This window comes from Rhamphochromis sp. 'chilingali' (assembly GCF_963969265.1).
Source record: "Rhamphochromis sp. 'chilingali' genome assembly, chromosome: 1".
NCBI lineage: Eukaryota > Metazoa > Chordata > Actinopteri > Cichliformes > Cichlidae > Rhamphochromis > Rhamphochromis sp. 'chilingali'.
Genome location: NC_137929.1, coordinates 32,280,219 through 32,294,511, shown reverse-complemented (window position 1 = coordinate 32,294,511; position 14,293 = coordinate 32,280,219). Strand labels below are relative to the sequence as shown.

Genomic DNA, 14,293 nt, shown 5'->3' with positions numbered 1-14,293 from the left:
AAACAGGAAAAGTATCTTGTTAGAACAATAAACCTTTCACGTTATACCGTGATACACTTGTATTTTTCTTTTGCCTGGGTGGCAGCTCTACGCTTCCGTAGGTGTGGGTAGTGAGAGGCTCACAAAGTAATTTCTGCAGAACTGGAGAAATGAGGTGGGCATGTTTTAACGAGTGGAAAGTCTCCTTTCAGTAAATCCTGCCCTTCATCACACCAAACAAAACAGTTAGGCATTAAGAGATTGCAACTCTTTTTATGCAGAAACTCTACTTGGCCAACATGACAGAGAGAACCTATCAGAATGAATTAACTAATCAATGCTCTCCTCCCATCCCGTTTCAATAAAGTGATGCACTCAGCAGAAGAGCTCTTAAAGTTCTGACACGTGGAAACATGACACAGAAAATGCACAAACTCATCTTATCCAAAGACTTATTGAATTAAAATGCTGAACATATTGCCATTAAAACTTTATGTTAGTCTTGTTACTGCCAAAAGAGATACTGAGTGAATGATAATGTTTGTTGGGTGTTTAAATAAAGCCATCTTTCACAAATATGTTTATAATATCAGCCTAAAAGATGATGTGTTGAGGGAGTTTACATATGCTTTCCATTCGCTTCATATTAAACTCACTAACACATCTTACATCTTGTCATTTCCAGTGTTTTTTCATAGTAACTCTCTGTTGTCTTTGGGTCACACAGGTTTTGAAGAAAAAAAAAGGTTTTCAAGCCAAAGAAGGTGTGGATTCATACAGATACCTCTGTGTTTGACAGAGTGTGATGTGAACTGAAAAAGTAAGAGCAAGTAGCAGCTGGAACAATGACAGTTGAATTCCCAGGAGAATTAGTCAGCAGCCTTGCAGCGTCGATCAGAACAACCCACAGATGTTTTAAGGAAATCAAAAAAGAAAGTCAAAAATCTAGTAATCCAGATGTGATATAATAAAGGTGTGAATAACACCATTCTCTAGTTTAGAGCGTGATGCAAAGGTACTCGGAAATATTCTAAGCTTCCTGTTACACGATACTACAGATAATAATGGATTGCATTTATATAGCGCTTTTCTAGGCACCCAAAGTGCTTTACAGTTCTGCTATTCATTCACTCTCACATTCACACAGTGGTGCAGGCAAACCACAGTTGTAGCCACAGCTGCCCTGGGGCAGAGTGAGAGAAGCGAGGCTGCCAATATCGCGCTTCTGGCCAACACCAGTAGGCGGTAGGGTAAAGTGTCTTGCCCAAGGACACAACGACCAGGACAGAGAGAGCTAGGGATCAAACTGGCAACCTTCTGTCGCGGTTCGGATTTTGAGGAAGAGACATACGACTGGTAGTAGTGGGTCAACACAGATTATTTTTATTATAACACACAGTACAGTGTGGGAAGAGCCGGACTTCTTCGAGCAGACCGCTCCCCATCCTTATATAACCCTGATGACATCACAGTTAGATCTTACTGGAAATGATCACAGTTCCCTACACTCAAAAAGTTCTCCTTATATAGACATCAGCTGCTACTTTAGAGACAAACAAGTGTGTGATATGTTGTGCAATTGTGGGTTCAGGCCAACAAAAGTCCACTGTCCTTATCTGACTCGCTGTGGAGCGCCTGGACCTCCAGCTCCTCTGGTGCTATTTGCATGACAGAGTATAGTATTATATCTAGAATGTGTTTTATTCTGGAATAGCAGATCTACTAAGTGATCAATGATAATACTGATGATAAACTGATGATCAGTGATGCAGACTAATGAAATAATGATAAAATAATGACAGTGCATGTAAATGATAACAAAGTGACAGTAAAATAACAGGTTTTTCTCGACACTTCCGGTTACAGATAAGCCTCGACTGTGGCAAAGAGGTTGCTCTCATCTGAGGCAGAACTAAGCAGCCAGCCAACAGCTGTTTGTTATAGGTCAGATATTCACAAATAACTAGGCATGCGTATGGAAAATCTGTGTGCAAGTGAACAACATAGCATTGAGGCAAACCAATTACAGCACGTTTTCAGCTGAAGTTTGGATGGAAAAAGTGAAGGTGAAAACTGCATATGTCTCTGTGTCAACTAAAGAGGCTAATAAATACAAGCATGTAAAAAAAAAGAGAAGAAGCTTGGACTGAAAGTGTGAGAATATTTCCACTCCATCAAAGTCTGTACTGCAGATAGTTACCCCTTGAAAATAGCTGTCCAAACATGTATAATGTAATTAAAAGTATTTATAAAAACAACTTTGCGGTTATTTGTTGTCATTTAATCATCACAGAGTTATGTTGGCTCATACGCCACAGAACCAGACAACCCTGCCCTTTTTTTTTTTTTTTTTTTTTTTTTTTTTAATAACATTAAACTTTTCATGGTAGTCCTCACAAAAACATGCTGAGACTTGAGGAAAGAAAAACATACTAAGTCTTGGGGAAAACAAACATGCTAAGACTTGGGGAAAATGCGTACCAAAGTTGGCTAAGCAACAATGGTACTTGTTGACCTTAAAAAAAGAATTGATGCCATTTCGGGGCGACTGTGGCTCAGGAGGTTGGGAAGCGTATCTGTAACCGGAAGGTTGCCGGTTCAATCCCTGGGCTCTCTGTCCTGGTCATTGTGTCCTTGGGCAAGACACTTTACCCTACCTCCTGCTGGTGTTGGCCAGAAGGACCGATGGCAGCCTCGCTTCTGTCAGTCTGTCCCAGGGCAGCTGTGGCTACAACCGTAGCTTGCCTCCACCAGTGCGTGTGAATAAATAGTGGCATTGTAAAGCGCTTTGGGTGCCTTGAAAAGCGCTGTATAAATCCAATCCATTATTATCCATTATTATTATTATTATTTCCTAAACACAACTCAGAACTGTTCACACTTGATGAAACTGATGTAAGCCAGTTCAGAGTGCACAGCAAGCGAGGGCGAGTAGACAACAGTCACCTCTGACAATTTTCTCATACGCCAGGTTCGCTTGTTGCCTGCTGTGTTTGGGTGGGCAGCTAAAAATATTAAGTGGGTCTTGGGTGAGATAGTGATCTCTGACAAAATTAAGCATAATGAAAAAAAATGGTCTAGACTAAAATGAAGACCAGTCATTTGTTACAGCTTCATGATGACTTCTGGAAGGATGAAGACAGCAAACACTGCAGGATTTAAAATCTGCAGCTGTTTTTGTACTTTTGCTTTTTTCGACAGGTCGGTTTTTCGACAGGTCAGTTACAGAGTGCATCTGATTAATAGCACCTGGCTGCTGCTCACCCTCATGGTTCCTGTTGAAGCAGCAAGGGTGCACTTAGGTTTTCACAGGAATGTACACCTCGTCTTAGCACACCGCTCAGAGCACCAGTCAGATTTTCATAAGAGAAAGAGTAATGTAATAATGTGCATGTAATAATAATAATAATGTGCATGTAATAATAATAATAATGTGCATGTAATGTGCATGAAACTTGATGAGGTCCATTTTAAGCCTTGCTCTTCAGGAAGTTGACTTCTTTCCTGTTACGGCGAGTGGGATGAGCTGTGTGGAGAAAAATCACGGAAGATCCAATTGCAGGCACTCATGGAGGTGCGAAGGAGGTTTATTGTAAAAATAAAATACAAGTAGAAAACAACAAACGGGACTGAAGATAATCTAAACTGAGAACAACTAAACATGAACAAGAACACGAATATGAGGGCGGGTGAGCAGAGGCAGATGACGGACAGCAGGGAGAACACACGGATGAAGCACGGTGGATACACAGACGGACTAGTGACTACAACATAAGAAGACACAACTTAAACACACACAGAAGAACACGGGGAGATTACAAACAGGTGGGGAACACAGCTGGAAGTAATAGGGCTAACGAGACAGGGGGAGAAGTAAAACTGAACACACTGACATCACACATGAACATGAACCTTCAAAGTAAAACAGGAAACAAGACACACTTTACTAAGACACAGACTAGAAAGGGAGAGACAGACTAGACACTGAACTAAACCTGCAATAATAACAAAATACAACCAGAACATCAATCATAATACATATACCAGAATAACTGAAACATAGATTTATCATAATAATCAATAAAGCACCAGAGAAACAGAAAACAATCCATCATTCAAAAATAAACCAAAACATAAGAAACTCAAAATGCTGGGTCAAAATGACCCAGAACCGTGACATTTCTCCTTGTTTATTCTGTGACTTTGTATCTTCTCTGTCGTTAAATTAAAAAGTGTGTGACCCTTTGCAGGACTGAAAGAGTGCAGAGCCTTGTTCCCTCACAACACCCCTCCCCTCACAAGTTTTAGTTTTAAGTAGCACTTCCTCTGATTTTTATCAAAGCTCAAAGAACCAGAGAACAGGTAAGAAAAACATCTTGAAGCAGTCAGCATTCTTTCTGAATTTGTGATGCTGTTTGGTGTCATTTTTCTCAGCTGGTGACATGTAGAACTTCTGTTAATGAAACTCAAAACATAAAGATGCTGTGAGCTTACATGTGCAACAACAGCATTTTATTCCCTCAGCGAAACAGGAACAAAGTAGACATTAAAAGAAACAATCTTTACTGTGACCACAGGAAGGTTATAAGCATTTAGGATATAACTAATGTATTTTAATGACTTCAATTTTATGCAAATCCCTAAATTTTGTATTAGGATATTTAAAAGCAGAAGTATGTAATGAAAGACATGCAAACAAAAAAGCTTTAAAATTCAAACAGCTTCTTGACCAAAGAGCAATAACACTGAAATTACCTTTACATGCCAGCATCTTAGGTATTCCACGAGCTAGTGAAAGTTTGTGTTTTTTGTGGTTAATTAAGTAATTTAAATTAGGAAGTCAGAAAATAATAACATGTCAAATTTAAGGCTCGATACAAATACAAAGCTACTCCTGTTCTTGCTGATGTTTGGGCCGATGCTAATATTAACTCAAAGTTAGCTAAACTCTCAAACTGTGAACAATGTGCTGTATAACAAAGGAACTGGACCGAAGGCCACCTTCACCTTTCAAACACGATCACACGGAGCTTTGTCTGCTTTGCAAGCACACCTGCAGGTGTGCTATTGGCTGTATACCGTCAATTTAAAATCAACAGTGAACCTCAAATCTGTGTCTTTGGACTCTGAGAGGAAAGCTGAGCAGGCACAGTGAGCCCATTAAGACTAAAAAGGCCAAGTTCTGCATCACATAGTGTTTTGGAGTTACTACATAGACAAAGGATGTTTTATTATGGAGGAAATATGAGTAAAGTCCTCTTTGTCTGCTTTTCCACTCATCTTTAGTCTATCTCTTGTACCTGACCATTTTCAAAGAAATGCTTTTTGTTTGTAAGCCACTTCACACTGACCTATGAATCATTTAAGCATAAAAAATACACCTAACCCAAAGGATGAACCAGTGTTATGTCTACACAGCCTAATAAAACATGTCAGATCCAAACCCAAGTATGCAGAGATACCTCTGGCCCTTCAGTTGATCCATCTACGGTTCACTGAAGCCTCATCAGAAATGGTCTGAGTGGAAGTGAGGCTGTTAAGAAGCTGTTCTTAAGGAAACAAAACAGACAGAAAAGACTGAGATCTTTCAAGTTACACAAGAATTGCACTGAAAATCAGTGGAAACAGGTGTGATGGAGAAATTACTCCAAAATAGTGGATCTTATGTTGAGGTCTGGACTCTGAACAGTATTTGGTGATATCCATAGGTTCTAGACTTTAGATAGTCAATGGCCGTCTAAAGCGTGCAAAGATCCTTGTAGAGGGTTGCTTGCACCAGGAAACACTGTGCTGTGCACGTTACAGAAACAGCGCTGTAGACAGTAATGTTTTACACCAGTCTATTGACTTTTTCAGATTCTAGCTTTGGCATTTCTATCTTCCAGCCATGGCTGCTGTCTACCAGCAACCCATCCAGGTAGTGACGGTCGCCACCACTAATAAAAACTCCGGACGATGGAGCACCAACCTCTGTAATTGCTGCTCTGATATGCACACCTGTAAGTGAAGCCAGCAAATTTTACAAACAGCAGTGATTTCTGCATCAACTCTGTGCTATTTTGAAAACACAAGATGCAGGTCATGAAAGGAGACGTTAATGAAAACTGTTACAAACTCAAGGATATCTTACATCTCTGTGAGTTTTTCTTCCCTCAAGGTTGCTATGGTCTTTGGTGTTTCCCCTGCATGCAGTGTGAGACAGTCAGTAGACATGGATGGTGCTGCGTCTTGCCTCTCCTGGACGGTTGCTGTGTGGTGTCCTACTTATTCCGCAAGTCCATCAGGGAGCGCTACAACATCCCTGTAAGGCTGGATGACCAGTAAAATTGAAAGTGAAACCTATTTTTATTGGAAATAAGAATTAAAGTTAAACTTAACAAGCCCAAAGTGAGATAATATCGCAGCCCTGTTTTTAATGTTGTATACAACAACATTTTAAACTGTTGCAACCACGACAGCTTCAGAGAGACTACATTAACTCCTGCTGTGTGATCCTCTCTCCTTCTTCTCTCCTCATTTGCAGGGTTCATCCTGTGCCGACTGCTGTCAAATATTTTGGTGTTACGAGTGTGCTTGGTGCCAGATGCATCGTGAGCTGAAAATCAGGGCCAGGCAGGCACCTGCCATCTTGATGGTGGTCACCACGCAGGTCATCCATGGATAGAATATCAACCTCGTGTGTCAAGTGCATGTCACTTTTTCTTAATTAAACTTATTTGTCATAATATTGCAATTAAAAAACATTTAGTTGTTTGTACAGCTTGAAATGAAAGCAAAGAAATGTAGCCCCTTTGTATCTGCTTTTTCATAGCATTGCAGAGGTCATTGCGAGTGCTAGCATGGTGTAGGTGATACGTGACAGCCACATTAGTTGCTTTACTTTTAGAACATTTTTATTACGAAGATGTTTGAACTTTTCATAAATGCTTTGTTAGTGCATTAAAATTGAGGATATATCATGACATAGCGTATAATATCATCACTTTCTTCCAATCGTTCCCCAACTGGGTTTAAGCTATGCTAAAATAAAGCATTCATAGACACCTGTCTAATGCATTCTTTCACCTTTTTTACACAAATGTATGAAAACATGTCTTCAAACCTTTCACCCTTTTCTCAAACCCTAAATACAAAAGCCAAAATGACCTGCATCAAAACTGTTTGTCTGTGGCCAAAACCACACAGTAGTTTTAGATCATGGTCGCCTTAGCAACGTTTAGCTCATTTATAATTAAACAGACTCTGTCTGTGCTGCAATAATTTTTACAGTCACCCACGTATTGCCTTCCTTCTCTTTCTTATGGTTCTTGGTGTGTTCTTGTTCAGCATATTGTCTGCTGTTACTGTAGTTTCTTGATGTATGTGTGGATGTTTGTATCCAGCATCTGTTTCTGGATCGCCTGTTTAAATATGCTGCATCAGATATGTTTGTCTCAACCCTTTTCATTTAGAAGTATAACAACATAAAAACATATATACTAGTGGCATTAAAAGATAAACAAATAACTGAAGACCTTCTTTGGGCAGCCCAACAGTGCCCTCTACAGTAACGTTGATGTTAGCACAGCCTCACCTTCTTTCTTTCGCCATTATTTTGTTTCTAACATTCAGTAGCTTGGGGTAAAATGAATGGTTAATATATCTCCCCATGAGGTGATAGATAGATAAATATTTCCTGCAGTATTTTATGGGTTAAAGTGTTTATAGTCATATCAACAGGCTGACAATCTTTGTACGAGCTGTTTCATTAAACCAGTTTTTATTTGTGTTTCTCCATCAAATCAAAGGCTTTGTAGAACTAGCCAGCTGCAATTCTTCATTTTTAATAGATTTATGTTGAGCATTTCACAACAGCTTTCTGAGTATGGAGGCCTACAAGTGTCAAAATGAATAAACCACATCAATCAAATTAATTAATTAAAATGGGAACTAAATAAATTAATAACGTATCAGATGTTTTCAATGAAATGAACTGATATTTAATTAATTACTTAATAGTGTGTTTATTTTATTCATTTTAGTATTCGTGCCTTGGTTAACACATTCATTCTTAAGTTTTTCAGTTTCATGTAGTCCAAGCTGAAGTTTCAGCAGAAACCGATCCTTCATTTAATTGAAGAGATTTTATATGAACACAGGTTAAACTCAAGAAAAATTACACCAAGAGCAATCAAGTTTTATTAAGCACAGAGATTTTATTAGTCAGATTAAAATCTTCCCTGAGATAACAACCACCACCTGATATGTCAATGAAACCTTTAAAAAAAATCTAATTTTAAAGCTCAAGTGTTTAAAACTGTATGAAAGAAAACTAACATGGAACATGGAACCACACTTGATGGTCGGAGCTAATGACTACACTGTAGTAATGAGCTGTGCAGGGCTCTGAAAATGAAAGCAGATAGGACGCTATGCTACTTGATTCTCTTTGGCAAACTGAACTAATCCCTTCTTACGTGCAAAAAACTAAACAAACCCCAAAACCACAACAGGTCCTGAACATCAAAAGTGGTTGTATCTTATCCACGGACCACCTGAGTGGTGACCACTGATGAGTTAGCAGGCTGCTGGTTTTCCCTGATGTTCAGCTCACGATACATCTGGCACCAGGCGCATGGGTGACAGAAAATCACATTGCTGGCATCATCAACGAACGAGCCCTGCAGGATGGAGAAAAAGGAAGAAGAGAGTGAGGGAGAGGATGAAGCAATGAAGCAGAAGGAGTTACTGTAATTTAATTTAATGAAGCTGTCATGCAGGCATGTGCGGTGTGGAGTCCTGCCTGGGCCCCTCAACAATAATATTTAACTATTAATCACAATTTTGCTAAATAAAAGGATCTGGCTTGCATCAGTCACATCACTACCATTTAACCAATGATTGCCCTTGAAGGTAGAACGCGCTGGTTATGAGCCGGGAATCAACTCACAAAGAAAACGTGGATTGCTTTTGCCTCCTGAGCGTTGTGGAGTTGTAGGAGAAACACAACTTAATTGGGAGATGCAGACGCAGATTGATGCAAAGGAAACTAGGTGTACAGCTCACACTATAGTCTATAGCATATTAGCTTATTATGTAGTGGTCAGTTGTTCTTCTGTGGCAACTGATGAATTGAAATAAATGAGCATTTCTACAGGGCTTATATTTCAATAAAAACTAACTAATATACATATCCACATAATTATGGATTATTATAATTACAATATTATGAAACCCCCCCACTGTATTTTCAAAAATACATTAAGAAACAGATGATATTAGATTTATATTTCAAATATGACAAAATGCTGAATTTACAGCAGCAAAATTATTGTATCTCTACAGTTTAAACATTTAATAAGCTTTCTGCCTGCACAGAGTGGACAGTTAAACAATCACTGAATCATCATAAATACATTATTTTATTTTTATTACTTTAATATCAGAGCATTAGGAATAAATAATAGGAGAAGGATTCTGGAAGAAAACTTGTGGCCATATTGGACTGGAGAAGGTATAAAATGTCACTGTATGTGTGTGTGTCTACGTGTGCATGTTTTATGTGTATAGATTTTTTAAAATTATTATTCATGTTATAACATTGTCCAGACATGCCCTGTAAGGATATGAGGAGAAAACAGTGTCAAAAGGAGCTGTGTGAGGCTGCTAAAGGCAGTGGATCCTTCACCAGCTGGATTAAAAAGAGTAGGTAACAATAACACACGTACCAGTTGTTGCATTGCTGGTACAAACACAGCTGCAATGATTTGGTTCAATAACATTTTTCTATTATTACTTTATTACGGATTAGGTGCAAAAGTTATTCAGTTTGGATAATTAAATAATAGTTTAAAGCAATAGCAAATTGTGCCTTGTTCTCAGATGGACAGCGAGTGGAGCTCGATAGCTCAGATGAGGAGATGGAAGGAGGGAGAGAGGCAAAGAGTGATTCACAGACAAAGCCTAGTTTATTTTCATCTGTTGTCTTATGATTCCATTGCTGTCACCAATCTTTGCATTTTATTTTTATCTGATAACACTTGTTATCAGCAGCAGAAGCAGCAGCCACCCCTCAACAGCAACAGTGTACACCATCAAGTAAAAGGTAGGCCATGTTTGCTTTGCATTGTCCCCACCTGGATAACCAAATATCTGAGAGTTTTTTAAAACAAGCAGCCACAGGTGCAGATTTCTTCCGTATGCAGACAAATAAGAGAGTTCAAATTTGGATAACTTTCCATTTCCTCTTTTTCTAATTTGGATGCAAGCTAGTCCCTAAAAAATGCCATCCCACTCAGTTTACTGATGCCACTGAATGATAAGGTGACTTAACCTAACTTATCTTCAGCTCGGCCTTCTGTTTTTCTGTCAGTAGTTTTGCAACCCATCCACCACAGCAGGCCTAACCATCATCTTGTAAATCTTCATTTTCACTCTTGCAGAAATCCTTCTGTCAACACTCATCTCCACCCACCCCACCCTGGCTGCACTCTTGTTTTCACCTGTGTCTGTTGCTTTGGATGGTTGAGTACTTAAAGAGGACATGAAAGAATACAAATATAAAGTATAATACCCTACTACCCTACATTCATCATCCTTCATCGTCTCTTGATTCAGTAACTTGAATATGCAAATGTGCACATTTTACTAATTAAACCCTACAGAAATCCCTATAAATTAAGGCAGCGGTCTCCAACCTTTGTTGCGCAATGGACCAGTTTATGTCCGACAATATTTTTACGGCCTTTAAGGTGTCACAGATAAATACAACAAAATAAAACCAGCACCGGTACCAAAAAAGAACATTTATTTATAACACACGGGAAAAGACTCAGGGAAACAGAGTTAACGATAAAAATGATAAAAACCATGAAAACCATAAATTTCACACCTGAGCATCAACTCTCGCGGCTCGGTACCAAACGACTCACGGACCGGTACTGGTCCATGGTCCGAGGGTTGGGGACGGCTGCATTAAGGGATGCAGTTTTGCTAATGTGAAGTTTTAACATCGAACTGTTTCTCCACCCCAAAAACAGGCATTTCTGGATCCACAAAGCAAAACAAACAATAGTGAAAACTTTAAAATGGTTCACAAACTAAGGCTAGACGTCCCAGTGGGGTCATCAATCTGTTACACACTGTTTAACATACGCCCCTCCATCCCTAACCCAGACTTACAACAATGTTGTAGCGCTTTCTGATGGACTGACGGAGTAAGCAGGACACCACACAGCAAATGTCCAGGAGTGGCATTGCGCAACACCATCCATTTTTACTGGCTGTCTGACACTGCATGCAGGGGAAACACCAAAGGCTGTAGCAACCTAGAAAAATACACAGAGACATTTGTGTTTCATTACTAGTTATTACATTGCACTCTGCTACCTTATTGCAAAAACAGTCAGAGAAACTGCTGTTTGTAGGATTTGAATGATTAACTTACAGGAGCTCATATCAGAGCAACAGTCACAGATGCCGGTGCTCCAATTCATTGCACTCATCCCTGGAAGAAACAAGGCAGAAACAGACACAGAGTGAAGGGTTAATGCCGTCATAAAGATTATCACTTCTAGAATATGAGAAAGGTACAGACTGGTTAAAACTATTGCTCTCAACATGCTGCTTGTGTTACAGCTGGAACTGGTCCACGTAAATCACTACAAAAACCTGGAAGCAGATGTAGAAATGATCTGCGTGCAATACAGACAAAAAAGTTTGCCAACAAGTGGCAAGGAATTTACACACAGATGTACGTACACACATGTACATGGCAAACATTATTGTTCATATATATCTTTTAATGTAATTGTCTGGTAATAGTCTGTGTGCTTTAATGGATGTTGTGTGGCTGTGTCTTCAAACCCTTTTTGAATAACTTAAAAAAAACAAGCAAATGAAATGATTAAAAACAAAGTTTTGCAATAACCTGAAAAATGTGTTGTTGTACTATAACTGCAGGTGCAGTATCTGCTGTTCAGCTGCACTCTTATATCTAACAGGCAGGTTAATGCACGTTGCTAGACCGAACCATGTGCTGCAGCCCTGCTTTCAGTGACATCGTGGAGATACATGTTCAGTAATAAGAAAATATTCCACAGCCTGCTCACACCTTTTCTTGTCATTCCTGTGACGTGTCCATGGTGCAGCTGTATAGTTGAAGTTTTCAGTACTAGTTTCAGTACTTCAGCGTCTGGCTAGACAGCTACACAATAGGACGCAGCATGAACCTTCTTAAACTGGAAACTCACTCTACTTTAATATCACCCGACTCCCAAAAGGTCTCTGTGTAGTGTGTCACAAAATGTGTCTGTGAGCTAAATGAACAGCTGCTGTATAAATAAAACCCACTAATGTGGCACACAGAAAAATAAAGGTGTAACAAAGAGAGGACAGGAGAAGAAGATAAATCATTATTTTCAAAGAGAAACTTTATAGACTGAAGAGGTCAGTTTTACATCTTCATTTTAGGGTTTCTTTATCAGATATTGGATTGGAGTGACTTCAGAAGCTATTTGAACTTGTTTGCATATCTTTCAGTACAACCTGTCATCAGTCTCATTCTTTTAAATATCTTGCGATAAAATTGAAGGATGGTTATAACAACATTTGTTACTTAATGTTCATCCTCTCTTTTACTGACCCATGAGTAATTATGATAAGTAGACTCCAGAATTTTCTTTCTAATTCTGTGAAGATATGAAAACCTTTAAAAATCCCCCTTGTTTTACTCAGCATCACTTGAGTACACTGGTTCATCAGCTCACTTGAAAATGACTGAGAAAAACGATACAACAGTGCAGTAAGCTTCAGAAACATTGTTGAATGTTTCAAGCTGTTCATTTTTATAGAAAGTCTTTCTTACCTGGTTTCTGGTTTGGTGAACTTTGAAGAAAAATGAGATGAAGGGTAGAAAACCCAACATTTAACTAATACACACACACATAGACACACCCCACCTGTTCACACAGGGAAACACAGAATTCACGATACACAGTCATTCAGCTAGTGTAAATGTAAAATAACTAGTTTGCATGTGGTAACACAGAAACATTGTAGCAAAAGTATTTGAAATATGGATGAAAAAGATAAATTTGTCCCCGGGTAAATGTCCCCAGGCAAAAAACACCACAGTGACTAGATACTTGGTCAGACCGTCTCTTACAGAGGAAGGAAAAACCCAGTGACTGTTGTTGTTGTTTTAAAAAAACAAACAAAATATTTGACTGACACTATTTTGGTCATTAAATGGTCGTGAACAGCCACTGAACCATCTATCAGCACATTAGCATTTTCACATTCATTAACATGTTCGCTCTCACTTGTTCAATTAGGTCATGTGATGTTACCGATTAAACCTTTAGCTCAGGTGTGTTAATGTCACTTTAGTTCAAATACTCACTTAAAGCTATTAGGTGAGTCATCAAATGACAAGCTAACAAAATCTGGTAAAAAAATAAAATAAACCATCCTTAAGATGAACAGGTGGAGATGTTAAGAAACATAAATGCTTAATTTTATTAATTTTATTAAAAGGGATAGACTGTCAGGGTTCAGTGGCCCGTGACACCCAGGTCATGACATAGAGTGTGCAACAAAGACTGTAAAAATTTTCATTTACAAGGAGGAGGATTATTAGTTTTTATTATTTCTTTTGCAAAAACATATGGAAATTTGGGAAAAATAGAGCACCTTCATTTTCACATTGGTGTGCGTTCACTCCTCTTCAGAGTGTTCTGGCATGGATCACACACCTCCTAGGAGAGGTCGTATCTTCTCTTGCTGATATATGGTATAGCAAACACACGTATATCTACCCCTTTGTTTAGATGGACCACTAGACTCCTGGCAACAGCTTTGGGGAGTCTTCACAGGGTCACATCTTGACCCCACACATACACATACGCATAAACATACATACACACATACCTGGATATGGATAGTATGGATAGTGTGTTGCACTTGCTAAGCTGGTGACTCCATAATGTGTAAACCCCACTAGTCAGCAAACTAAAGCTTTAAAAGAAATAGCATGGTGCAGTAGTACAGTAATTGCATCCAGAATACAGCGCAGTAAAAGTAGAAAGCAACATAACATGGACAAACTTAAATAGTACATTACAACAAAGTAAAGTGCTTGAGGAAATGTACTCAGATCCATGCTGCTCCTGTCTATGCGCTCATCTAATGGCGTTAGGGACCGTGAGACTAATAGTACTCATGCACAGTGCTGTGTGGTTAGTACCATTAACTCAAAGCAAGAAGGTCCTGGTTTCAGTTACTCTGGCCCTTTGGGGCCTTTCTGAGTGCAGTTTACATCTTTCCTCATGACTGT

The 14,293-nt window shown here is 39.0% G+C and overlaps 2 protein-coding genes across 2 annotated transcripts; one reads left to right on the top strand and one right to left on the bottom strand.

Moving 5' to 3' along the window:
• Window positions 1-5,866: 5,866 nt before the first annotated feature.
• On the top strand, window positions 5,867-6,643 carry LOC308395341 (cornifelin homolog B-like; the record flags this gene model as incomplete). Its single annotated transcript, XM_080880146.1, has 3 exons — window positions 5,867-5,978; window positions 6,137-6,282; window positions 6,503-6,643. 3 exons carry the CDS (start codon window positions 5,867-5,869, stop codon window positions 6,641-6,643), a joined length of 399 nt encoding a protein of 132 aa, XP_080736272.1.
• A 1,620-nt stretch (window positions 6,644-8,263) lies between these two features.
• Window positions 8,264-11,462, bottom strand: LOC308395348 (placenta-specific gene 8 protein-like; the record flags this gene model as incomplete). The annotated part of the gene is made up of 3 exons (XM_080880157.1): window positions 8,264-8,639; window positions 11,140-11,285; window positions 11,405-11,462. The coding sequence occupies 3 exons, from the start codon at window positions 11,460-11,462 to the stop codon at window positions 8,499-8,501; spliced, it is 345 nt and encodes a 114-aa protein (XP_080736283.1). The 3' UTR covers window positions 8,264-8,498.
• Window positions 11,463-14,293: the final 2,831 nt, after the last annotated feature.